General features: G+C 36.3%; 1 protein-coding gene across 9 annotated transcripts in view; it reads left to right on the top strand.

The window, feature by feature from the left end:
- LOC127517709 (voltage-dependent R-type calcium channel subunit alpha-1E) overlaps positions 1 to 24,607 on the top strand; it is a 146,758-nt gene that overhangs the window by 89,710 nt on the left and 32,441 nt on the right. For all 9 annotated transcript variants that reach the window (XM_051903737.1, XM_051903735.1, XM_051903736.1 and 6 more), the window contains 15 exons: positions 7,471 to 7,574; positions 9,118 to 9,294; positions 10,440 to 10,606; positions 12,996 to 13,099; positions 13,847 to 13,962; positions 14,742 to 14,795; positions 17,888 to 17,977; positions 18,190 to 18,399; positions 18,496 to 18,608; positions 19,480 to 19,592; positions 19,741 to 19,872; positions 21,226 to 21,295; positions 21,800 to 21,917; positions 22,797 to 22,864; positions 22,951 to 23,042. In XM_051903737.1, the coding sequence (XP_051759697.1) occupies positions 7,471 to 7,574; positions 9,118 to 9,294; positions 10,440 to 10,606; positions 12,996 to 13,099; positions 13,847 to 13,962; positions 14,742 to 14,795; positions 17,888 to 17,977; positions 18,190 to 18,399; positions 18,496 to 18,608; positions 19,480 to 19,592; positions 19,741 to 19,872; positions 21,226 to 21,295; positions 21,800 to 21,917; positions 22,797 to 22,864; positions 22,951 to 23,042 (1,728 nt within the window). The remainder of the gene's footprint in view (positions 1 to 7,470; positions 7,575 to 9,117; positions 9,295 to 10,439; positions 10,607 to 12,995; positions 13,100 to 13,846; positions 13,963 to 14,741; positions 14,796 to 17,887; positions 17,978 to 18,189; positions 18,400 to 18,495; positions 18,609 to 19,479; positions 19,593 to 19,740; positions 19,873 to 21,225; positions 21,296 to 21,799; positions 21,918 to 22,796; positions 22,865 to 22,950; positions 23,043 to 24,607) is intronic.

Below are 24,607 nucleotides of genomic sequence, written 5' to 3'. Positions count from 1 at the left end.
TGCATATGCAATAAGGTCATCCACAAAAACAACTCAGTCCACGCCTTTTCAGCGCTAATTTTGCACTGCGTGTCTTTAGTAAATCCCGACAGTAGTTTTTTAACGCCAAAAGAGGGTTTGCGCTGGTGCAAGCTGTTAGTAAATCTGGCCCAAATTTATCATATTTTTTCTTTAAGTCAGTTTGTGTTTTACAGTAAGTCAGTTTGGATCTGCAAATTGTGTAAATATAAGGACAAAAAAACTAAATTTTAAGATGTATACAGAAATTCAAGATATAGGCCTAATATCTAATAAGTTTTATGCAACAGTATGTATACAATTTTGTTACTCAAGTAAATGTATATTGGATTTTTAGATATTTTTGTATTTTTAAAGTGCCATTTCTTTCTATTTGCAGAGCTTAATCCTGCATGTTAATCATTAGTATGAACTTTTGCTCGCTCACATGAATCACAGGAAGCCCATTCTGCAATGTTTTTATGGAGATCTTGTGGTCTTTTGTTAGTGGTAACATGTCGTACTGTTCATTCAGTGCCAGGGAATTGTCTTCACACCAGCTTTGTGTTCCTGACCCGCCCACACACAATATTGTTTTCAGAGAAAACAGTCAAGATCTCTCTCTTTCCTCTCAAAGTGAGGAATGATGCTTTCCTTGCATGAAATTTGTGTTCTCTCTTTCTATACATATGAATGCATCTTTGCATTAGGCTTAGAGAGCGTTTGTCTCTAGGCAGTAATAGTTTGTAAATGCTAACATTATAAACACAAGCTGTTATGAATTATGTAAGCATAATTGAACATGTGCTAATGTTACATAATTTGTACTGATGGATCCATCACAATGCTTGCAGGGCACATGATCGTTTTATAAACTTTTCTCAACAGATTTCTTAGTGAAAACTATCATTCTGCCACTTATATAAATGCAACAAATAATGTCAGATATCATGGTCATCATAACATTTTCCATCTAATTTCTTATCCTTTTAAAAAAAATTAAACATTTTTCTGATTGCATCCTTTGTGCCCTTGCGATTTAGAGACTCCCCGCAAATGTAGGAGCAATGTTCTCTCTTTCTTTCTTTAGCAGTCTTTCAGTGAAGTCTTTCATCTCATTCCTGTGCTGCTATTTTAATTTTTTCACAGGTCCTAAATAGAATCACTGACATCTTGCTACCTTGACACCCCAGATGTGACTAATATGCAGGACAATCTGGGATTAATATTCCACTGTTATAAAGCCCTACTGAAAATGATGTGAAAAAATTGGGTGGGAAATATTCTGTGGTTTGTGCTATGCAGTTATTAATTTCACTATGGGTGGGCTGCAGGAGTTGTGTAAAGCTGTAATGAAGTTGTATTTTATCTTTGATGCATCATTTAATACAGGTCTTCATTAATGCTCATGAGCCTGGCTGCAGGAAGCTGGTGGAAATGAGGGTGCTGCAGAATAGTATGATGTGCACTTAGATAAAAACTGCATTTGTGCAATTCATGACTATAAACGGCTTATTTGTAATTGTGTAATAAATTAGAGATTTAACTTTTTTTTATTTCTGAATACTTCTAAACATTTAGTATCAATGTTAGGTAAAACTTGTTTCATGCACTGCCACAGTGTATCAATTAGCATAAATTATGAACTTTTTATTTTTTTTATTTTATTATTTGTATTTAATAATGAGATTTGGGATGGGGGTGCTTAAAGGGTTAGTTCACCCAAAAATGAAATTTCTGTCATTAATTACTCATCCTCATGTCATTCCAAACCTGTAAGACTTTCGTTCTTCTTCGGAACACAAATTAGCTTAAGATATTTTTGATGAAATCCGAGAGTTTTCTGGTCTCCCTATACAAAGCAATGTCATAACAAATTTCAAGGCCCAGAAAGGTAGTAAAGACATCATTAAAATAGTCTGTGTGACTTCAGTGGTTCAACCTTAATGTTATGAAGCAATGAGAATACTTTTTGTGTGCAAAAACAAAAATAATGACTTTATTCAACAATTTCTTCTCTTCCCTGTCAGTCTCCTATGCTGTTGACGTAGTAAACACAGTGCAGCGCTTCCAGGTTTTACATCAGAACACCGGCTTAGTATTGGCCGACACTGTACATGTAAGCAGCACGACGCATACGTGTGATGCTGACGCAGGAGCTGACCAATACTGAGCCGGAGACTGAACACCTAATATAGTGTGACCAAATTTTCTTTACTTGATATGAAAACAATTATTTAAAAATTATCATGAGAATAATTGAAAGTCTAAAACATTTTTAACTTAAAACTAACATTTTAGAACAATAATTTAAAAAAATAGAACAATATAAGACAATCATAGCTTAAATGTTTTATTTATTTAACTTAAATAATGTTTTTTTTTTTTCATATAGGAACATTCATGGCAGTTGCACCACCTGACTTCATGGTTGTGCCGCCTGATTTTTGCAACTAATTTTACATTCAACAGGCTTCTATTTGGATGTCTGTATTAGCTTTTGTCTATGCTAGCAAGTTCATACATAGAATTTTTAAATGCAATAAAGAAGTTTATGATAAACTAGCATTTTTCTAGTTTTACATTGGTTGTACCACCTGACATAGAAAGTGTACCAACCTACCTATACTTGAAATTTTTATCAGTATTTGAGAGAGATCTACAAACCTTTTCATTTCAAAGCCACAAGGATCATTTGGGGTCCTCTGGATGATGCATGATTATTACCTTGTCAGTTCATAATAAAGACCCATGTTTGCAGTTGTGCCACCTGACATTTGAGAATATACAAATTACCGTAAAACAAAAGTTTTAAATTTATCACAGCAGCTTTAAAACTACTGATATTTATACAATTTGTTTATATGAAATGTTTCAAACATAAAATTATGCCATAGTATTTTATTTTGAAACTCTTATTATTAAAACACCATTTTAAATAGTTTTCTTAGTCTGTTCATTTGTGCGGATGTTTGCGCCACCTGACATTTTGGGGGTTTAAGATACCAAAACATAAAATAATATTTATTATTTGAATATACTAAAAATGAATTCAAACTAAATAGGTTTTATAGAATAAAGTTATACATGTCATGAATTTATCAAATTATTTTAAAAAGGAAATAATGCACTTGGACACAAAAATATGTATGTCATGCCACTGACCCATGTATATTTCATTTACACAGTGAATATATGCAGTGTTTTTTTTTTATATACATTTGATTACTTCATACAATTTATGTAGTACTTATTTCTAGTGCTTGAAGTTTTTCAGGTAGGTCTGTTTCTTTGTTCTATTCTAGTTTGTTGTCCTATTGCTTGTAATAAATTTCTTTGTTCTTATTTTATCACTGACTGTTTACTTGTCTTCAGTAAGCTTGAGAGTTTTTTTAAAAAAAAATATATATATATACTTAGGCTATTGCTTTTTTGTGATATTGAAATTGGTGACAAGAATTAGGAAATTTCAATGGTATCAGAAATTTTGATTATATAAAAATCAAATAAAATTACTATCGTGATATAAGATTTTGCTCATATAGCCCACCTGACTCCATACAAAGTCACTCTCATCTGACGCTCTCAGTTTCTCTTTATGTGTCTTCCTCTTTTTTTATGTGTCTTGTGTTCATGCACCTTTCTTTGGCACTCTCTCTCATCTCGGTGGGGTGGAATGGAATGGAGTTTAATTAGCCAGCAACAGGAGTGCCACGTGAACTGGGTTATGAGAGAATCCAGAATTTTTAGCTTTGGTTGAGATGTTGGAAAGGATGGTTCATCCGAGGTTACACACATGGCATCCAGTGGGTAGCTGTCAGAAACCGAATGCCGACAAAAGCTTCTTTCTCACACACTAATGCTCCTCTCATTTCCCTCCAGGCTGCATCTCAGATGAGTTGCGTTTCCTGTTAGGTGGCAAAGCAAATAAAGGACAACATTAGCATTTTATAATGAGCCATGCCCTTGATGGGTTCCCTCTGAGAGAAGAGGGATTCTATTCTTTCTAATCAGACCAACAATAATCATATCACATTATTACAAGGTCCTTTTCTGGCCTGCATCTTAGGAGGGTGCTAGTAGGGATGGTTACGATGATCCGCACAGCAATGATCAATCAGGAAAATGTATCTGTTGAGTTCCTCTGTGAATTCTCATCTTCTGTTTGGATTGTCACCACCAGCAAATGTTGTGTTTTAGATGCATGTATGTATGAGTGTATGTATGTATGTATATTTGTGTGTAAATACAACCCGAATTACGGAAATGTTGGGACGTTCTTTAAATTTAAATAAAATGAAAACTAAAAGACTTTCAAATCACATGAGCCAATATTTTATTCACAACAGAACATAGATAACATAAATGTTTAAACTGAGAAATTTTACAATTTTATGCACAATATGAGCTAATTTCAAATTTGATGCCTGCTACAGGTTTCAAAATAGTTGGGACGGGGGCATGTTTACTATGGTGTAGCATCTCCTCTTCTTTTCAAAACAGTGTGAAGATGTCTGGGCATCGAGGTTATGAGTTTCTGGAGTTTTGGTGTTGAAATTTGGTCCCATTCTTGTCTGATATAGGTTTCCAGCTGCTGAAGAGTTTGTGGTCATCTTTGACGTATTTTTCTCTATAGGTGAAAGATCTGCAGGCAGGCCAATTCAGCACCCGGACTCTTCTACGACGAAGCCATGCTGTTGTAATAGCTGCAGTATGTGGTTTTGCATTGTCCTGCTGAAATACACAAGGCTTTCCCTGAAACAGATGTCATCTGGAGGGGAGCATATGTTGCTCTAAAACCTTTATATACCTTTCAGCATTCATAGTGCCTTCCAAAACCTGCAAGCTGCCCATACCATATGCACTTATGCACCCCCATACCATCAGAGATGCTGGCTTTTGAACTGAACGCTGATAAAACGCTGGAAGGTCTCTGTCCTCTTTAGTCCGGAGGACACGGCGTCCGTGCTTTCCAACAAGAATGTCAAATTTGGACTCGTCTGACCATAGAACCCTTTTCCACTTTGAAACAGTCCATTTTAAATGAGCCTCGGCCCACAGGACACGACGGCACTTCTGGACCATGTCCACATATGGCTTCCTTTTTGCATGACAGAGCTTTAGTTGGCATCTGCAGATGGCACGGTGGATTGTGTTTACCGACAGTAGTTTCTGGAAGTATTCCTGGGCCCATTTAGTAATGTCATTGACACAATCATGCCGATGTGTGATGCAGTGTCGTCCGAGGGCCCAAAGACCAGGGGCATCCAATAAAGGTCTTCGGCCTTGTCCCTTACGCACAGAGATTTCTCCAGTTTCTCTGAATCTTTTGATGGTGTTATGCACTGTAGGTGATGAGATTTGCAAAGCCTTTGCAATTTGACATTGAGGAACATTGTTTTTAAAATATTCCACAGTCTTTTTACGCGCTCTTTCACAGCTCTGTCCATCTTTACTTCTGAGAGACTCTGCCTCTCTAAGAGATCCCTTTTATAGCTAATCATGTTACAGACCTGATATCAATTAATTTAATTAGTTGTTAGATGTTCTCCCAGCTGAATCTTTTCAAAATTTCTTGCTTTTTCAGCCATTTGTTACCCCCGTGCCAACTTTTTTGAGACCTGTAGCAGGCATCAAATTTGAAATGAGCTAATTTAGTGGATAAAAATTTAAAATTTCTCCGTTTAAACATTTGTTATGTTATCTATGTTCTATTGTGAATAAAATATTGGTTCATGTGATTTGAAAGTCTTTTAGTTTTCATTTTATTCAAATTTAAAGAAACATCCCTACAGTTCCAGAATTTGGGTTGTATGTATTACACTTTTTATAACTTTATTTTGGTTCTTGCAATTCAATATTATTGGATTTGTATGATAAATTACTTGTGATTATTCCTCATTTATAAGTCGCTTTGGATAAAAGCACCTGCTAAGTGATTAAATGTGTAATCTGCATAAAGCAGCCAGGAAATTCATGCTGGTCTTTTCAGCAGGGTTTCTAAAGTATGCAGGAGTCCAGGTGTTGGAAAGAATGTACAGAGATCTTTTTTTTTTCTCAGATTAGTGACTTCAGGTAACCCTTAGCTTTTTTATTTTTCTATGTTGTATCCTGCCCCCTCCACACTTACCCATTCAGTGCCATCACTCTTTGTGCCCCCTGAAAACTCACACATATTGTATTTACTTGACTTTGTAAATTAGGACATACCATAGACCAGGGGTATTCAATTAAAGTTCCAAGAACTCTGGTTTCTTTTCCCAGATTCTTTCCCAGCAAAGGTCCGGACAATACTTTTTTGGAATAGTTATATATATTTCCATCTGAGGAGCAGTAGTACTTCGTAAAAGAAAAAAAAATATCCCTAACAGTCAAAATAGTGATCAAAGGTAAGGATATTGGGTCCCGAGTGCCAAAACAGTGGCGTCTGAGAATTTAAAAAAGAATCTTCTTAGCAAAAGAACCTTTTTTTTTTTCGGCTGCTCACCATGTTTCTGCTACTGTTGTTAAAATAACCATGTCATCTGCAGCTCTTGTAGTGCTTTATGTCTTTAGAGGGGGAGAGAAGCAACATGCACAGAGCGGAAAGGGCTTGAATGAAGCGTGTTTAAAATAAGTAAAGACACATCCAGAAGCAATAGAAAGTGAGTCATATGAGTTTGAAACAAAATGAGGGTGAATTTTCATTTTTTTGGGTGAACTTTCCCTTTAAATCCTACTGGCTTCTTATTCTGTGCGTGTGTGTGTGTGTGTATATCTGTGTGTGTATGTCTGTGTGTATAGGGGGCTATAGACCTTAGGTAGCTCCGCCCCTTTTCAGCATTGTGCTCTGTCTTCCGGTTTGTATTTCTACAGCATGAAGGTGAGATCTTACGGATTTATGAATGAACTACTCATTTTAAAATCTTCCCAGTCTACTGACATTTGTTATGACATCTGCTTCAAGCATTACAATGCTCATGATAACTTTCGTTAATTCTACAATAAGTAAATCCATTTCACCAGCTAATTACTCTTCAACAGCAATGCCATAGAAATATACAGGGCTACCGCAAAGTTCAAACACAAAATTCTAAAGACGGCTGCGCGCTTGTTTCTCTGCGGCATAAGGTCTATACACAAAACAAACGAGTGGAATGAAAAACAGAGATGACTCATTGTTCATGCCTGATGAATGTCACCTGCCCTTAGAAGGAAGCTGTGAATCAGAAGTGACCCTTATTAGAAAGTGTGCTGGCTGTCATTCATTGAGAGGGATTACCTCATTAAGGACTACACACATTTAGCACCGCTGCTCTAATTACTCCCCTTTACCTACAGTGTCACTATGAATCATCCTTATGTCACTAATGATAGAGATTGCGTAGTTTACCCAACACCATCATTTACATATTTGTGAAATATTTATATATCCTGCAAAATTGTTGTTTTGTTTCTTCGCCTAACCTATGTTTGTTTTTATTTTGTTAACAGGATTCTGGCCACAGCAGGAGCCCACATGAATATTTCATTAGACCTGCGAACGCTGAGGGCTGTGAGGGTATTACGGCCCCTTAAACTGGTTTCTGGCATTCCTAGTATGTTTACGAATCTAAATGAAGTTCTTAATCACACTGTGTAATTTTGTTTGAGAGGAGGATTATTACACTGTGTCCTAATGAGGTGCAAAGTGATAAAACAACAAGACAAATCCAACCGCAACAAGTTACATGCAACAAGGCATTTTGTTTGTTGCAAGAATGTCTGTTTATCTGGGTAGCTGCACAGTGAAGTCTCATTGGTCCAAAAACCCACTCCACACATCTGTAACCTGTCACATTGCACCTGGTTAGGACACAGTGTTTTTCCACATCTAAAGAAATGAATAGTACATTTTCCAACCTAGGCTCATTGGAAAAGCTTTCCTCTACCTACATTTCTGCAAAACCCTGCCTCCCCTTCCCTTTCTGTATTTCTCCTTAGCACAGTTTTCCAAATGATTGTAATTACATTGGCAGATTCGGCACTTTTGGGGAAGAGCGGCAGTGGTTCTGACTTTAGTATTTTATGGTTATATACAATGGTGAAATTACATACCAGAAAAACACATTCTGAGATATGGAATGAAATAAATAACTGGGAAATTTTTTAACATTTAATTGTCCTTCTCCCATTTTCACCTCAAACTTTTGGGTAAGCTGTGCCTCTCTTGCCACCCCTGACGAGCAGCCACTGATTATGACCTCAAAACACTTTTTGCCATAATACATGATTTGTAAAGTACTACATTTTTGACATTTACATCACATAACCAGCTCCATATGTGTGGCTTTTCTGATGTACTGAACTTGCTCAGTAGCTCACCTGCTACAGCATTGCACTAGCAATGGGGAGCGCACGGGTACGAGTCCCATGAAACACAACAGAGGTGGACAGTAGTGAAGTATGTTTACTCTGCTGAAGTACATTTTTCAAGTGTCTGTACTTTATCACAGAGTTTTTCTTTAGAAAACTTTTCCTTCACAACATTCCAAAGTATAATATTGTACTTTTTACTGCACTACGTTTCATATTAAATTTCATTTAATAATTAATTACATTAGAAATCTAGTACTTTCTTACTTTTACTCAAGTAAAAGTAATTCAAAGTTTTACTTGAGTACAAGAAAGTACTACATTTTTTTAAGGTTCTTAAGTATTAAAAGGTAAAAAAAACCAAAAACTTTTATTTATGAAATGTAGTGCAGTAAATAGTATGACATTATGCTTTGAATAAAGTAAACACTCTGATAAAGTAAACACTCTGATAAGTACAGATACTTTTTAAATTTCCTTGAGTGAAGTAAAAATACTTCACTACTGTCCTCCTCTGAAACACAAGTCTAGATGAAAGAATTCAAAGACTTGTAGAAGCAGGTAAAATGGCATAGTTGCCTCAGCAAATGTGTTTTATCTTACTTTTGCTTTTGTTAACACTGTTGGTTAGGTTTACTGTAGGTGCCACGAAACGTGTAAGAAGTGCAATATCATTTTGTAGAAATGTTGCCACAGGCATGTTTTTCTAATGAGCCTAGGTTGAAATTTTCATATGTTTATGTGTGAATGATACTTATTGATATACATTTTTATGTTTTTTTTTAGGTCTCCAAATAGTTCTTAAATCCATAATGAAGGCAATGGTGCCACTGCTACAGATCGGTCTGCTGCTGTTTTTTGCCATTCTCATGTTTGCCATTATTGGACTAGAGTTCTACAGTGGAAAACTACACAAGCAATGTGAACCAGGCGTGAAAATCAAGGACGGTCACACACCGAAAAGTATAAGAACATGCACAGATCTACACTTCCACATATGTACAAACTTAGAGTACCTAGATATACATGTTTTCATTTATGTTTATGTCAGATGCTGGGATCCAGTGTAAGTCTTTAGAACACTGAAAAAGAAAGAACAGAATTTCACAAAAATTTCAGTGGAAAAAAAAAAACAAAAAAGATTTGGTTTCTAATTTTTAACATTTTTAGGGTCACAAATAACACATTCTTCGAATTTTTTTTTTTACCATAATTCACATTAGGGCTTATCACACTTGAAATAGTTAACCCTGGGTCATTCTAAACCACGGGTAAACGGAATCCTGGGTTATCTTGCCTCACGTTTCACACTGCTCATAATTTACCCAGGGTTTACAATTAGTCCTAGGTATTCATAAGCTGATGTTTCACATTGTACATTCCTAAACCCTGGGTTAATGTTCTTATTTGCATATTTGTGGTGTCAGTGTCATTGATTGGATAAACGCAGCACGTGACCTGTTTACACAGCTCTAGCATTACGCATGCTTGTATTGCCGACTGTACTATCGAGTTTATACTGAATGGACATTTCAGACTAAAGCTAAGAACAAAACTATTCTCCACTCAAATTGTCATGTTTTCTGTCAGCATTTGACATTTTGCCTCTCAAATGCTGAATTTACTGTTTATATACAATGCGCAGTGATTCCGTGACTGTCCAAAGCAGGCAAATATGAGCACGCAATTGGTTGTCTTTTGCTAAGCGTCTAGCTGCAACATTGTAACACTGCATGGTTTTACACTATACAAGTTTGGCACCATAATGCAGGGTTAACACCGCAAATGCGTGTAAAATGTTTCTTTACCGGGGGTTAAAAGCGGTGTTTAGAACGGAGATAACCCGGGGTTAAGTGCAGTGTGAAAAGGCCTATGCATGTTATTAAATAACAAAATATAACATTAGTATTGAGAAAAATAACATTATTACCATTTGCAAGAAAAAAATCAGGGATACAGATATGCAAATCAGAGTCTTTTTTACATGAAGTAAACACCTCCTTTTTCTGTAGGCCTCCTCCTATTAGCTGCATGATAACAAACAGTAAAGCAAACAGAGAAATGACACAGATACATTAAACAAAATTTGTCTCTCTCATTTCATGCAGACAAATCTGAACTTTGTGGGGTCAGGTTGTGTCCTGATAATTATACCTGCAATGACAAATGGCCCGGACCCAACGATGGCATCACTCAGTTTGATAACATCTTATTTTCCATACTCACTGTCTTCCAGTGCATCACCATGGAAGGCTGGACAACCATACTCTATAATGTGAGTTTCTGTCTCAGCTGACTGATATGTAGCAGTCCTGTTTCTGTATTATAATCCAAATGTATAAATGTATAATCTTATTGTAATGCAATGTCGAAGCATTACTTCACTGTTAAAGAAGATCTCGTAGCATTTGTGTTTAGAATCTTTGTAATATTTCACATTTTATGCGGTTTAATGACTCGTTTTACTGTTCATTGGTTGAGGTTTTTGGCTAGTAATGGCTTGAATGAGTCCAAGCCTTGCTTTCTGAGGAAATATAAAGAAAGTGTTTTTGTTGGTACCGTGGCCTTGTGGTTAGCATTTGTACTGGGAGACATTGATCTTTGGTGCTCATGTAGGTAGAATACATTTGCATTGTGTCCTAATCCAATTCCTTCTCTTCTCCCCAAAATAATAAATAAATGGCAAAAGAAAAATCTCTGGCCCACCGGCCCATTTTAGCTTAAATTTGTTGGTTGATGAACTTCCTCCTCCCTGGCAGCTGTGACCTGTCATACTTGAACACGGGTCTTACGTACAGTATGCATTACTGTGTAGCTTTTCCCTGATTTCTGATCTTCTTACAAGCCTATTCAAGCACAGTAACATCTCCTTTTTCATAAGTCATGTTTGGAAGGGTTTGTCAAAATGGTTTTATCTCCAAATAGCTCCAAGCACTGGAAAAGGAGAGGTGTTAGACATAGTCCTAACACTGGAGCTTTTAGTGGAATAAGCTTAGGTGGTTGACTTTGATCAAACTAATGTCATTTACATGCTGAGCTGGCTCTGTTCTTCACTGTCATAGTGCTTGTTTCTGAGCACAGAATGCCATTTTTTAAATATTTTTTATGTTCTTTTTGTGGAGGAGGACTTCCTCAGACTTTAAAACAATCATGCATAGTTTGAGATAAAATTATGTTTATTAAAGGGTTCATGACAGGGGTCATCAAATTTGCCTTGATCTTTTGACATATCAGAGGTCTTTGTACCATTAAAACATCCTGCAAGTATCATAGTTTAAAACGTCCTCCTCATTACAAACAGGGCATTTATTTAATAAAGCTCCAAAAATGGCTCGTTTGGATATTGTGGGATTGGTGACATCACACGTGCAAATACATTTGCATATGCCTGCGTCCAGAGCAAGGCATTGATGAATAGTTTTGCATCATCGCACCATAGGCCCCGCCCACTGGCATTCAGTCTGCATAACGGTTGACATTTGCCTACACTGGATGCAAGCGTTACGTCGCATCAAAATATACCTATAATTCACTTTTGGGTTGTGACCCACTGCTTGATAAACACTGGTTTAATCCACTCCTGGAGTAAAAATAGATTACTAAAATTTAAACATAATTTCTGCTAAGGTTCTGCTAAGATATACTGCCTATATACAGCAAGCACCCTCAAATAATGAAAATTATTCTTTGTGAGGCCAATTACTGTAAAATTAATTTGAAAAATCATGATTTTGTACTTTTGAATGTCTGGAAAATTATTTTGGAAATTCATTGGTCAAATTGTCTTGGGAATTCTGCTTCCGAAGTACAGTTTCTTTTTTCATGGATCCATTCTACATTTTAAAAAAACTTATTGAATTATTGCATCGAACAGCACAGACGTGACAGGAAGCATTGTGGAGAGATAGGATGAGAGGATGGTATTGGAAAGTACCACAAATCAGGATCCGAAGTGCCACCGCGCCATGTGTCGATGCTATCAGCTCCTACATACAATAATATATGGACTAACCATTAGCAATACATTTGTTACTGTATTTGTTAATCTTTGTTAATGTTAGCTAATAAAAATACAGCTGTTCATAGTTTTTTCATGTTACTTCACAGTGCATTAACTAATGTTAAAAAATGTTGATTTTAATACTGTATTAGTAAATGTTTAAATTAACATTAACAAAGATTAATAAATGCTGTATAAGTGCAGTTCATTATTAGTTCATGCTAACTAATGTAGTTAACTAATGTTAACTAATGAACCTTATTATAAAGTGTTACCAAGATATCAAGCAGGTTCATCCAGGTCCACATTGTTTTTAATCAGTCATGTGGTGTCATACATGTTGACGCGAGTCATGCTGCCACAGTTAGACTCGTTTTTCGCACTCATAACTGAGCTGTTGCAGCTGCGTCGGGATGCGGGGAACACCCTCTCAGCTCAGCTGGGCAATGATGCCACCTTCCCACGCAGTGATCACACCCTTTGCACGGCAGAGCAAAGCCCTGCTGAACCGTCTTCATTACAAGGGCAGGGTTTTTTGGTTTTCAGACCTATTCAATCTAAGCAATCTAGGCATTTAGATTATAATACTGCAAATTCAAAAAATATATATTCTCTTTGTTTTGAAGGTTAAGAACTGTGCACTTCCTGTTTTGTGTTTGCACAGACCAACGATGCCTTAGGCCCTACATGGAATTGGCTCTACTTCATTCCTCTAATAATAATTGGCTCCTTCTTTGTGTTGAATCTGGTGTTAGGAGTCCTGTCAGGGTGAGTACTGTTTTCCTCAATGAGCTCTAAGACAAACTGACACTACATCTAACCTGATGTCTGAGCTGACCCAGGGTAATGAGTTTTATCTGAGGTTAATGTGAAATGTATTAACTTCATCTCTAGAGACAAGAGGTAAGATTAAGTTACTACACACAGTGACCTTATCTCTTTCTCTTTCTACACATCTCTTTTCGCTCTTTGTACATTGACTCTGTGTTCACATACACTAACGGTCAAAAGTTTGGAATCACTGAGGTTTTTTTTGGAAGAAGTCTCTTATGCTTACCAAGGTTGTATTTATTTGATCAAAAATACAGTAAAATAGTAATACTGTGAAATATAATTACAAATTTAAATATCTGTTTTCTAGTGTAATATATTTTAAATGTAATATATTACTGTGATGCAAAACTGAATTACGTCATTCGCAGTGCTTCATGGGAGTGGGCAGAGTGTGCAAAAACTGTTCACTTTGTTTCCATTTTTATAATTCTGACAAAATTAAAAGAGATGTTTCTCCATAGGGAAATGTTTAACAGTGAAAATGAAATATGCTTCTGTAGAAGCCACAAATCAGTGTGATTTCAACTTTATTTTTTAAACATTATGCAAATTGGGACACAGCTTCCCTATCTCTGCCTTTCATTCCTTTACTCTGCAGGTGAAACACTTTGATAAATTAAGTGCATCCCATCCCTCTGGTTCTTCTCTGTGTGGGTAATTGTATGTTGTTGACTCCTGTAGGGAGTTCGCTAAAGAGCGTGAGCGAGTGGAGAACCGAAGAGCCTTCATGAAGCTCAGGAGACAGCAGCAGATCGAGAGGGAGCTGAACGGGTATCGGGCCTGGATCGACCGTGCAGGTACTCTTACACACTGACCTGGCAAATGCAAATCAAATTTGTCAAAACACACTGCCACAGCATCGCCTCATTCTACAACGGATGCTGAGTACTGTTCAAAAGAGACACACTAGTGAAAGAAAATGCATGCAAGTCTATTTTGCAATTTTTCCTTACCAAATTATATTATCACTTAGGGGTGGGCAATATGACCAAAATTTTTATTTCTCGATATGATAATTTTTTTTAATCTCATTTCTGTTTTTAAAAATAAGAAAAAAGAAGCATATTACCAAAAAAAGTCTCTAACAATAGACATTTTATAATGTGGTAATGATATATTTTGTCATACTGCCCAGCCCTATTATCAGTATAACAAATCAAGTAAAAAGCTGAAGTGAAAAATATATATTCTGTATTGTTATGTATCCCTTTTGCTTTTAACAACATAAGTACTGTGAATGCCACACTTTTGTGTAAAACCTCCTGTTCTCCAGCATTATTTGAGAATGATCCAGAGATCATCTTGTGCTTCAATTGAAATAAAAACAAAACAAAAACATGACATGATCATTGTCACAAATTTGCATATTTAAGTGACCTAGAAATAGTGCAGAATCTTTTAATTTTGTTATTTTTATGTATCTCATATATTTGTTATTCATTAATTCCTTTGTTCAACTTTTCTAAATCCTTTTGTTACTATCCAGGATTAAATTTGATTTTGAATGACAGTTACAATTTATTGTATGTGCACAACTTAAGATTCAAATTCGTTTTTTTATTTTTTTATTTTGCAGAGGAGGTTATGCTTGCAGAGGAGAATAAGAATTCAGGACCTTCTGCTTTAGACGGTGAGATGTTTGACCTCTGTTGTTTTTCTCTCTTATTTTCCCACGTAGATTGTGGGATGCAGTTTTTAATTATGTGTCAGGGTCATGTGCTTATTTTGAACACCCTAGTGCAGTGTACACTAGTACATAATAGTAAATATGCATTCTCTCTGTCCCAGATTTCATCATTTATCAGAGTCCTGCACACGGGCAGGTGAAATGCTAATATTTGATGTAACGGGTGGAATAATATTTACGTTGTCATTTGTGGTGCGGGTCGAGAATTAATAGGCATGGGCGGGCTGCAGGTCCATTAGCAATGACTATTACGACTCAATTCGGTACCCACTGATAGGCAGCTGCTTTCAAACGGTCAAATGCTTATTTGTGTTCACGCTCTGTAGTCTGAAGACCATCAAAGGTTTTCTAATTACAACGCAATTTGCAGCTTTGAGCATTGTAGCCAATCGTGCTGCAACCGAAGTGATTTTCAGCTTCAGTCATAAAGGGAGCACTCTTTGCTTTCTTTCTGTATATAATCTATTCATAATTTGAAGAGGACCAACGGCCACGTAAAATAAACAGTTATGAACCAAAATTATTACAATATAAATCTTTAAATTATACAGTTTTGAACGGTAAAATAGACGGTAAACTAAGTGCTGTCCTGTAAAACCTAAAATGTTGCTACAGTATTTTTTACGGTAAAGTTCTGGCAACCACAGTTGCTGTTTTTTTTACCGTAAATTTCCAGGGATTTTTTTTTTACAGTGCACTGTAAAATACATTTACGGTAAAAAGACATATTTCATATAACGTTAATTTACCAACCTATTGAAGTACTAATATCTGTTTTGTACCTTTGTAATACACTGACAACCACTAAACACAGTGGTGATGAGAGTCATATGATGAATCATAAATCATCACAAGCAGCTTTTCCACAAGCTGAGAAGGACAGTACTAATATATAGAAGATGCACACACTGTCATTCACACAAACACTAAACATCATCATGGTAACACACAACATTTTAAAAATGCAATAAACATTGATTTAACAACATTAGATGTAACATAAAACCCTAATGTACATAACTGATTAGCAAAAACTAAGAAGAAACAGAGTTTTCAGAAAATACATAAAATGTGAAGTGTCATACAGGGAATTGTGGGAATGTCAATTTAGAGTTTTTCACTGTAAATTATAAATAGACTTGTTATTTTTCACTTCCAAAAACTGTAAATTCAAAGGTATTTTACAGTAAAATTACATTAAATGTACCGTTAGATCTATTCTTTAAACCAAATAACTGGTTTTCACAGTAGCATTTCTGCAGTCTTTAACCGTTAAAATCACGGTCATTTTTTACAGTGTACACTGCAGTGTTTCAGGAGAGATAATTGTATTTAAATGCAGAGTGAATCCGCTAAATATCTCCAATATTATATGAAAGTAAAGACTCATATTTGGCTATATGTTCTTTTTAATTTATGGAGACCTCTAAGCGTCTGTATAGCCTATTGTGTGATTTATGCACATTTGTTTAAAATGTCCTGTATGGGCAGATTGTTCACATGATGTTTTGTATTGTTTACATGGCGGATACACGTTCTCATCTTGTTTTTTTTAATTATTACCATGTTGGGCATATTTTTCTTAAATGCATCAACTCAGAATGCCTAATGTTGGTTTGATTGCTTGTGTTACATGAGAAAATAAATTATTTTTGTCTACCTGATGTACTACATTTAGTGCGGGTGCGGTTTGGGTCATTTATGTCAAATGGGTCAGGTCGGGTACGGAATTAAATTATTGCTGCTTTCAGATAACTGTTCGGTGTTCTGTTAAGTACTGCGGTTGCTGCGTGGGTGCGGTTTACTAAACAGGACCCGTGCAGGACTCTGTCATTTATTCATTAGGCTGTTCTGGTGTATAAAGCCTGTTCTGCTCCCATAAAGCAGCACAGGGATTATATATTCAATAGACTTATGTCACAATAAACAAAAAGCCATGGTCGTTCTCATGGTGTGCATCTGTGAAGCAAAAACCCACTGCATGACATCCGAATCATGTATAAGGTGACAGGTTTTCCCCAGAATCAAACAAGGTTTTTATTTATTTTATTTATTTATTTGATTAAATGGTGATTGACAGCTTCCCAGAGGCTGTGTGAATGGAAAACAGGCAGTAACCATGGTGAACTCTTATTTGGATGCCCCTGCTGTTCGCCTGTAAGAGTCCCATCATACCATTTAAGACAATTGTCTTAAAAAAAACTTAGCCTTAAAATGGAAAACCATTTTTAGAGGGTCAGGGAGACTGAGACCAATTCTGGCCCTTGTATATGGGATTTGACAGCAGTAGGTATCCGGATGGCACTCTGAAGAGAGTTTAAAAAATAAAATGTAATGAAAGGGATTCATGTTTACTTCATTGTTTCCTTGACAACTGCAAAATATAACAAGTGGCTTTATTTGCAGTTCAATGCATCCTTTAGTGCAGGCTATTAGACTAGATGCTTTGATTATATTGGGAAACTTTCTGTTGCTGCTGTCTACCCTGTTATATTCTGTAAAAGCTCAGGAACAAAATGATAGATTATAACAGGGTGATGGCTGTACATTTGTCAAATCGTGTGCTAACCTGTCTTGATGCAGCAAGTTTCTAGCAATATATAGTTTTTCTGTGGGCACTGAAAGCAAAAACTCTGCATGACACAACAAAATCACTGACAGTCAGAACATATTTGAAGTTTCTGATGAGTTTGCCTTAATGGATAGAAAAAAAACACATTGTACACAGTAAATATTTGGTTTCTTTATAATAATCGCACTTTTACTCACACAGTATAACACGTCTTTATATTTGAGATTGTAACTGAGCACTGAGATGTAATTTACTGTACTTCTGACATGACATGGGCAGGGCTACCCATCATGAGATGACCGAAATGCAAATCATCTGACTGCCAATAGTTTTTACCCTGCCATATGCTTTTATTTATTAGAACTTTTGGTTTATTAATTTGTAAATTTATTTAGTTAGCGTAAAATAAATATTTAATAATAAGATAATAATAAGATAAATTATTTGGTACTTCTGTTCTCAGTGCTAAAAAGAGCCACCACCATAAAGAGAAGAGGGGTGGATGATGTTCGGAGAGCTCCAGAGGAACAGTATGCTGACATCTCGTCTGTAGGTGAGTGGCTTTCTCCCCCAGCTCACCTTCATATCCTGTCTAGATGATGCCCTGACCCTCAAAATATGGTGCATATTTACCTGCGTGTCAGTATATGTTTTCAGATTAAATTCACACAGAGCTGAAAACATAATGTAATTCATTCAAGAAATATGAAAAAAAAGGGGGTTTTAAGTTGTTTTACTTTTTTATACATTTTTTTTATACATCAGGGATGCCATTGAACAGAGCCAGCATACGCAGTGCTAAACGAGGACCAACGTCTTATTTCCAACGGAAAGAACGCATGCTACGGATCTCCATTCGCCGTATGGTGAAGACTCACACCTTCTACTGGATCGTTCTGGGTCTGGTGGCCCTCAACACTCTCTGTGTAGCCATCGTACATCACAAACAGCCTCACTGGCTGTCTAGTCTCCTCTGTAAGACCACAAGCAAAATGAAACTTTTCTCTCTATGTGTATGCTGTCATACATGATCAAAAGTCTTAACTTTAAAGTGGTTCCTTTTTATTGCAGACTATGCAGAGTTCCTGTTTCTGGGTCTGTTTCTAACTGAGATGTTTCTGAAGATGTATGGACTCGGGCCCAGACTCTATTTCCACTCATCCTTCAACTGCTTTGATTGTGGGGTAAGTGCATTTTCTGTCTTGCTTCCAATAATCCTCTTTGAAATGAAGATAGCGCAACAGGGCAAGTGTCGAAGAGGATCAAGGTGGTGACTCCAAAAATGAGTGTTCAAAACATTTTTTATCAAGAAACATAAAAGACATGCAAAGAAATAAGAGCAGATGAAACTGTAGATCTTATTTGATCTTTTTTGAAGTTACGCCTCGCCACTCTAGGCACTATGAACGTGTCTCAAATTTCTATGTAAATTTGAGGACTCAGCACTGAATATCAATATGTTGCTTTATTTGATTAAAATTCAGTTTTAGTTCTGGACTGTGCCACTTAATATATATAACGATTCTCTGTTGGCTAATCTTTAATTTAATCAGAACATTTGTAGCTGGCCCTTCCTATGAATACAGTTCCCATTACAGTTTTCTGTTTGAGAGCTAGGAAACATCATCTAACACACAGTTAATCTAACATGAAAAGTAGCTGGTTTTAAGTCAATCATTTAATTGATTTTAAGTCAATTATTGAATTATTTAAATGTCTGTATGGTGACTTTGATATATATAAATGAGTGTTTAAGAGAATATAAATGAGTGTTTAAGGTGTGGTCGCATGTTCAGCAATAGTAGTCCGTGCGACTGGGAATTTTGCACGAGGGTAAAAGATTTGCCCAGGCAGTTATTTCAACGGGTTCAGGTTGATCACACAGAATAATCAGGAGGCATCTTGGTTTAACATTGCTACCCTATTGACAACAGACAATGGACCTTTTTTCTGTGAAATTTTGAAGAAATTTTGCTAATGTGACTGCACCTTTAGACAGTATTTTTGGATATCATTGGCATTTTTGAAGAGGTGAAATTCCTGAATTCCTTCCAGGTGATAGTAGGCAGTATTTTTGAGGTGCTCTGGGGGTTCTTCAGACCTGGCACATCCTTTGGGATCAGCGTTCTGCGTGCCTTGCGGTTGTTGAGAATTTTCAAGATCACCAAGTAAGTGCAGGCTTGCCTGAAATAAAAGCCCTTTGGGTTTGTTTGCTTCTTCCAGAGGCAATAATCTGTTTATTGACTTGTAATGTCTTTGCTCAGTTCTGGATGTCCCCTTGTTGAACTTGAGATGCTGCATTTATGTGTTGTTAAGGTACTGGGCATCGCTGAGGAACCTGGTTGTGTCTCTGATGAACTCCATGAAGTCCATTATCAGTTTGCTCTTCCTGCTTTTCCTCTTCATTGTGGTCTTTGCACTTCTGGGCATGCAGCTCTTTGGTGGAAGGTAATATCTTATCAGTCTGAGCACAGACGACCCCTGTAGATATAGTTTTAAATTTGGATTTATGACTGAAAATATCTGAATGCTACACCTGTAGTTATGAGTAGGGCTGTGCAGTGGAGCCATTATCCATATCTGTATCTGTAACAATCTCAAAATTATTCGTATCTGTATTAGGATAAAACCAGAAGTCCATAAAATTTACTTGAGAAGCCCATTTCAGTTGTAATTCTGTTCTCTTCATAGTTATCATTTAACAAACATACAGTGTGTAACTAGTAAAATAATTATTTTCTTAATTATAATTATAACCTTTCTTTAGATATCTTCTAATTGTCAGAGCTGATATTCTCGTAGGCAGTGCTCCAACATGAAGCACAGTTGTGCTTCAGGCGACCTATGTTCGAGTCCTGCCTTGGGGACCTTTCCTTAACCTGATTAATAAATACTTAAACATCTTCTATTTAATACAATAATACTAAATGCACTAAACTTATTGCCAGGACAATCATCCACAACCTCAAATAAGAGGACTCTAAATAAAATAGCTGATTAGAGAACATGGGAGTTAAAAAAGAAAATGTTCAGTGGTTGAAAAGTGCTAAAACAACTTTTACTATGCATACAAATTACTATGCAGGCAAATCTGAACAATTTACTACTAGGCCTAAAGAATACATAAATGCTTGCTTTTTTAAAGTAGTAGAAAATGTGTATGATTCAGTATCTAGTTGATAATACTCTTGACAAAGCTCTGCTTTCTGAGAGATGCGCAGAGATGACAACACGGCTCTTTGATTTGCGATCGTGCTGTGCTCTTTTCATTCATAGAGTTTACTCATTCACTTCACACTCATTATTGCATAGTGATTTTAGAGGTTTATGTATAATATCGTGCAATCCCCTGGCTCACCTGTTATCTAGCAAACACGAGGAGTGACTATGTTCTGAATATTGTTCCTATTATTCTATAGAATTCGTTACTCATTCTGAAGCCATTATCTGCCTTTCCGAATAAGGTATTCGGCTTCAGGCACATCCCAAGTTATGAGCTGCCCTTTATGTCATATGCAATAACAATATAAAATCCTGAGCCTGCTTTGCTCCTGACCCAACAATTCAAGTGTTCAGTCCATCATATTAAACATGCCAACAAATTACATGCTAAAAAGTAATGCTTAAAGTGGAACCATAACCCTATGTGACAGGTGTAGCAAGACAATAGAAAATAGATCGGGTTCTCCAGCAGGCGAAAAGCAAATAATCTATAATTCAGTAACCTGGTCAGACACGTATTGAACAAAATGGCTTACACACAGATGTCACATTTTCTTTTTTCTTTTTTTCTCTTCACAGGTTCATTTTTGAAGACTACACACCCACTAATTTTGACACTTTTCCAGCAGCCATCATGACAGTGTTTCAAGTAAGATTCCACCCAGTTGTAATCTGAGTATAATGCATGACTCCGGATGTTTCTTAGTGAAAAATGACTTAGAAGGATGGCTAATTAATTAGACCAAGATTTAATTGCACAGATAAAGAGGAAATATGGATCAGAGCAAGAACAAAAACATACTTAGTCACAAAACAGAATCTGTCATCTCTTTATTAATGATGAAAATGCATAAATATACAGCAGTCCAGCACAGAAAAAAAGTTAAACAATTTTGTTTCTGTGGCAATTTTGTGGAAAAATAAGTGTAATTCTGACGAATGGATCAAAATGTGGTAAAATGTGTTATTGGGACTCCACTTATTGGTAGCTGAAAGGATACTAAAATTAGCCAAAATATTTCATAAACAAGCAAATGGGGAAGAATTTGTTGAATTTTAGCATTCCTATTGTGTGAAAATATGAGGAGCTCTCTGTGGAGTTACTCAGGCACAGATTCCATGAGGGCCTGGAATAAGTTGACTGTGTTTATAGATTCTCACTGGTGAGGACTGGAATGAAGTCATGTACAATGGCATCCGGTCTCAAGGAGGAGTGAAGTCAGGGATGTGGTCATCTATCTACTTCATTGTTCTGACTTTGTTTGGAAATTGTATCCTTGATTTATTCTTTCTCTATCCATCACCAGCAATATCTAGTATATATATACTACACTATCTGGTATATGACCAGATTTTTAATTGTTCCTTCAACGCGTTTACATTCTACGGGTGACCGGGCTTTTTCTTCTTTTGCTCCCAAACTCTGGAATGCTCTTCCCACTGAGATCAGACATGCTGACTCTTTTAGTGTTTTTAAATCTTCACTTAAAACTTATTTTTTTAGGCTAGCATACAAGTGATTTTTTTTTTCTTTTTAATGCATCTTTCTCTCTTAAATTTGCTTTAATGTATGTTTTCTATTTTTTTTTTCAATGTATTTTATGTTTCTGTGAAGCGCTTTGAGATGCAACTTTTAAAGGCGCTTTATAAAATAAACTTTATTATTATTATTATTATGACATAAACAGTATTACATTTACTCATTGTCTGGTGCACAAATGTTAAAAGCTTTGAGAATATAAAGATGTGGCTTAATTTGAACAGTTTCAAAGCTGTTTTACTTTAGCTTTCTGGGGGTTTAGCTTTGAAAAATCATTTGATGTTCAGCGTTTCACTAAAGGCCTTTATCAAGTCTACATGAAATCAAAATTGGGTTGTTTACTTTCTTAATACACTTTCCTGTTCTTGCTGTGCATGATTCATCACTACAATTTCCTTCGTAGTCTTTCATCAAAACGTAAATTGCTCTGCTTTTCATCTTACATTTCTAAGCTTATTTTTTTAAACTCTCCAACCAAGATTAGTGCATGTTGACTTTAAAGTCTGTTCTGGTATCATAATATGCTGGTTTGAATTTGTTCTTCGTAGTTTTGGTGGTTATTGCTGCATATCTCATTGTTTTGAGTCAAAATCCTTGACAAAATGTTCAGATACACTACTCAACGTCTTCTTGGCTATCGCTGTTGACAATTTGGCCAATGCCCAGGAGCTCACAAAGGTATACCCAGCATGGTTCTTTTAGCTTTATATGTTAGAGGATTTGTAAAGCAGTTGAATAATGAATAACGCCTTACTATTCCAAAGGATGAAGAGGAGGAGGAAGAGGCGTTTAATCAGAAACATGCCCTGCAGAAAGCCAAGGAGGTTGGGCCCATGTCCTCTTTCATGTCCTCAGAGTAAGTGAACCAAGTACACCCTTGCCTGCTACATTCACCCTCTCACAGAGATGCTAATATACCAACTAACACTACTAACACCAGTCTTATGTCTGGGTAGTGTGCTTTCAGAGATATCTAAATTGGCACATCTGCCAAAGTATACCTGTTGGATTTTCTAGCTTCAGTACCTGGCCAACTTGAGTTAGATGCACATGCTAGTTTGACTCTAAAGGGACATTGCTGTACAGTTGCCAGAGTATGTAAACAGTTGAAGTCTTTGCTTCTACAGATATTTCTTTCACTCTGTACTCTGCAAATCAAATGTTACATAGTTGTTAAAATATAGCTAAAATATGGAAAAATTAGTCACAAGTTAGACAACAGGTTAGCATGCAAGCAGAAATGTAAGAGGCAGTTACTTGAGGACAACAAAGCTGTTTCTCCCATTGTGGAGGGTTGTACACAGTGTTCCTTCGGTTGATTGCGTAAGGATTTTTGGGGCTCTTTATTCTCGAAGCACAATAATTTGCTTCAAAATCAACAGCAAGTTGTCATAGCAACCGGCAAGCTTCCCAGTCTTTGCAGGGATGAGTCTATTCTGTTGTCATAGAGACTATTTTGTTTCCATCAAAAGGAGAATTACAGAGTTTTGAATGCCTTTACATTGGTCAGCCTAGATATGTATTTGTATGTTAGTTTTTGCAAGAACAGAAGAGGCATCCAGTTAGCCTTAATCTCAAGACATGTAAAGATAAGATAAAAAAAAAAAAGATGAGATGTCTAAAAAGGGAGATGAAAGTTTCTATTACCGGAGCTCACACACAGATGCATCTTTCTGTGATTTTGGGAACTTAACACTGCATGGATGTGATGTCAGACTCCTGGAGTTGAGCATGTGCAAGTTGGGATGATTGGTCATATGTGTCCTCAACGTTACAATCTAACCAACTTTACATCTCTTGATTGATCATAGATACTTTAGAAGCACACTTTTGCGCATTTTTATTGATAGTATAATACATTTAACATGACTTGAGTGAGTTTTGAATGCTGATTTGAGTGAGTATATCACAGAAGTTCCAGTAAGCATGGATTCACCTTCATGCTGGAGGTGATATATAGGGTTCTTTCTGAACCCAGTAGCAATATGTGCTGTGTCTAGAAAGGGCGAAAAGTTAAGCCAGAATGAAGTTTTCAGTCAAGAAATGTAAAAGCAGGATCCAAAATTAACTTTTTGCTACACCTGCCTATGGCGAGTAATATGAGAATATTTAATGGATATACACATTTCTTAACAGTCACAAATATGTATATATATTGTCCTTTTGACAAATGATTTATTTAGCTGTTTTCCTTGCCTATTAGTGGCAAATAGTGTAAATAGCATCTTGTGTCACTCACAGCATCATGTACAAGATGAGTCAGTTTTCAACTCTCTGTCATTTTGTGGCTCCATGTGTCACCACATGGAGTTCTGGAGAAAAAAGAATTATCCCAGCCTCCTAGATACACTTCTGATGGCAAGTTTCCCACTGAGATTAAAGTTTTTAGACTACACATGAGTTGTGTTGGATATTTTTAGT

The sequence above is a fragment of the Ctenopharyngodon idella genome, chromosome 8, assembly GCF_019924925.1.
Source record: "Ctenopharyngodon idella isolate HZGC_01 chromosome 8, HZGC01, whole genome shotgun sequence".
In the NCBI taxonomy this organism is placed as follows: Eukaryota; Metazoa; Chordata; class Actinopteri; order Cypriniformes; family Xenocyprididae; genus Ctenopharyngodon; species Ctenopharyngodon idella.
This window is presented reverse-complemented; position numbering and strand designations above follow the sequence as displayed.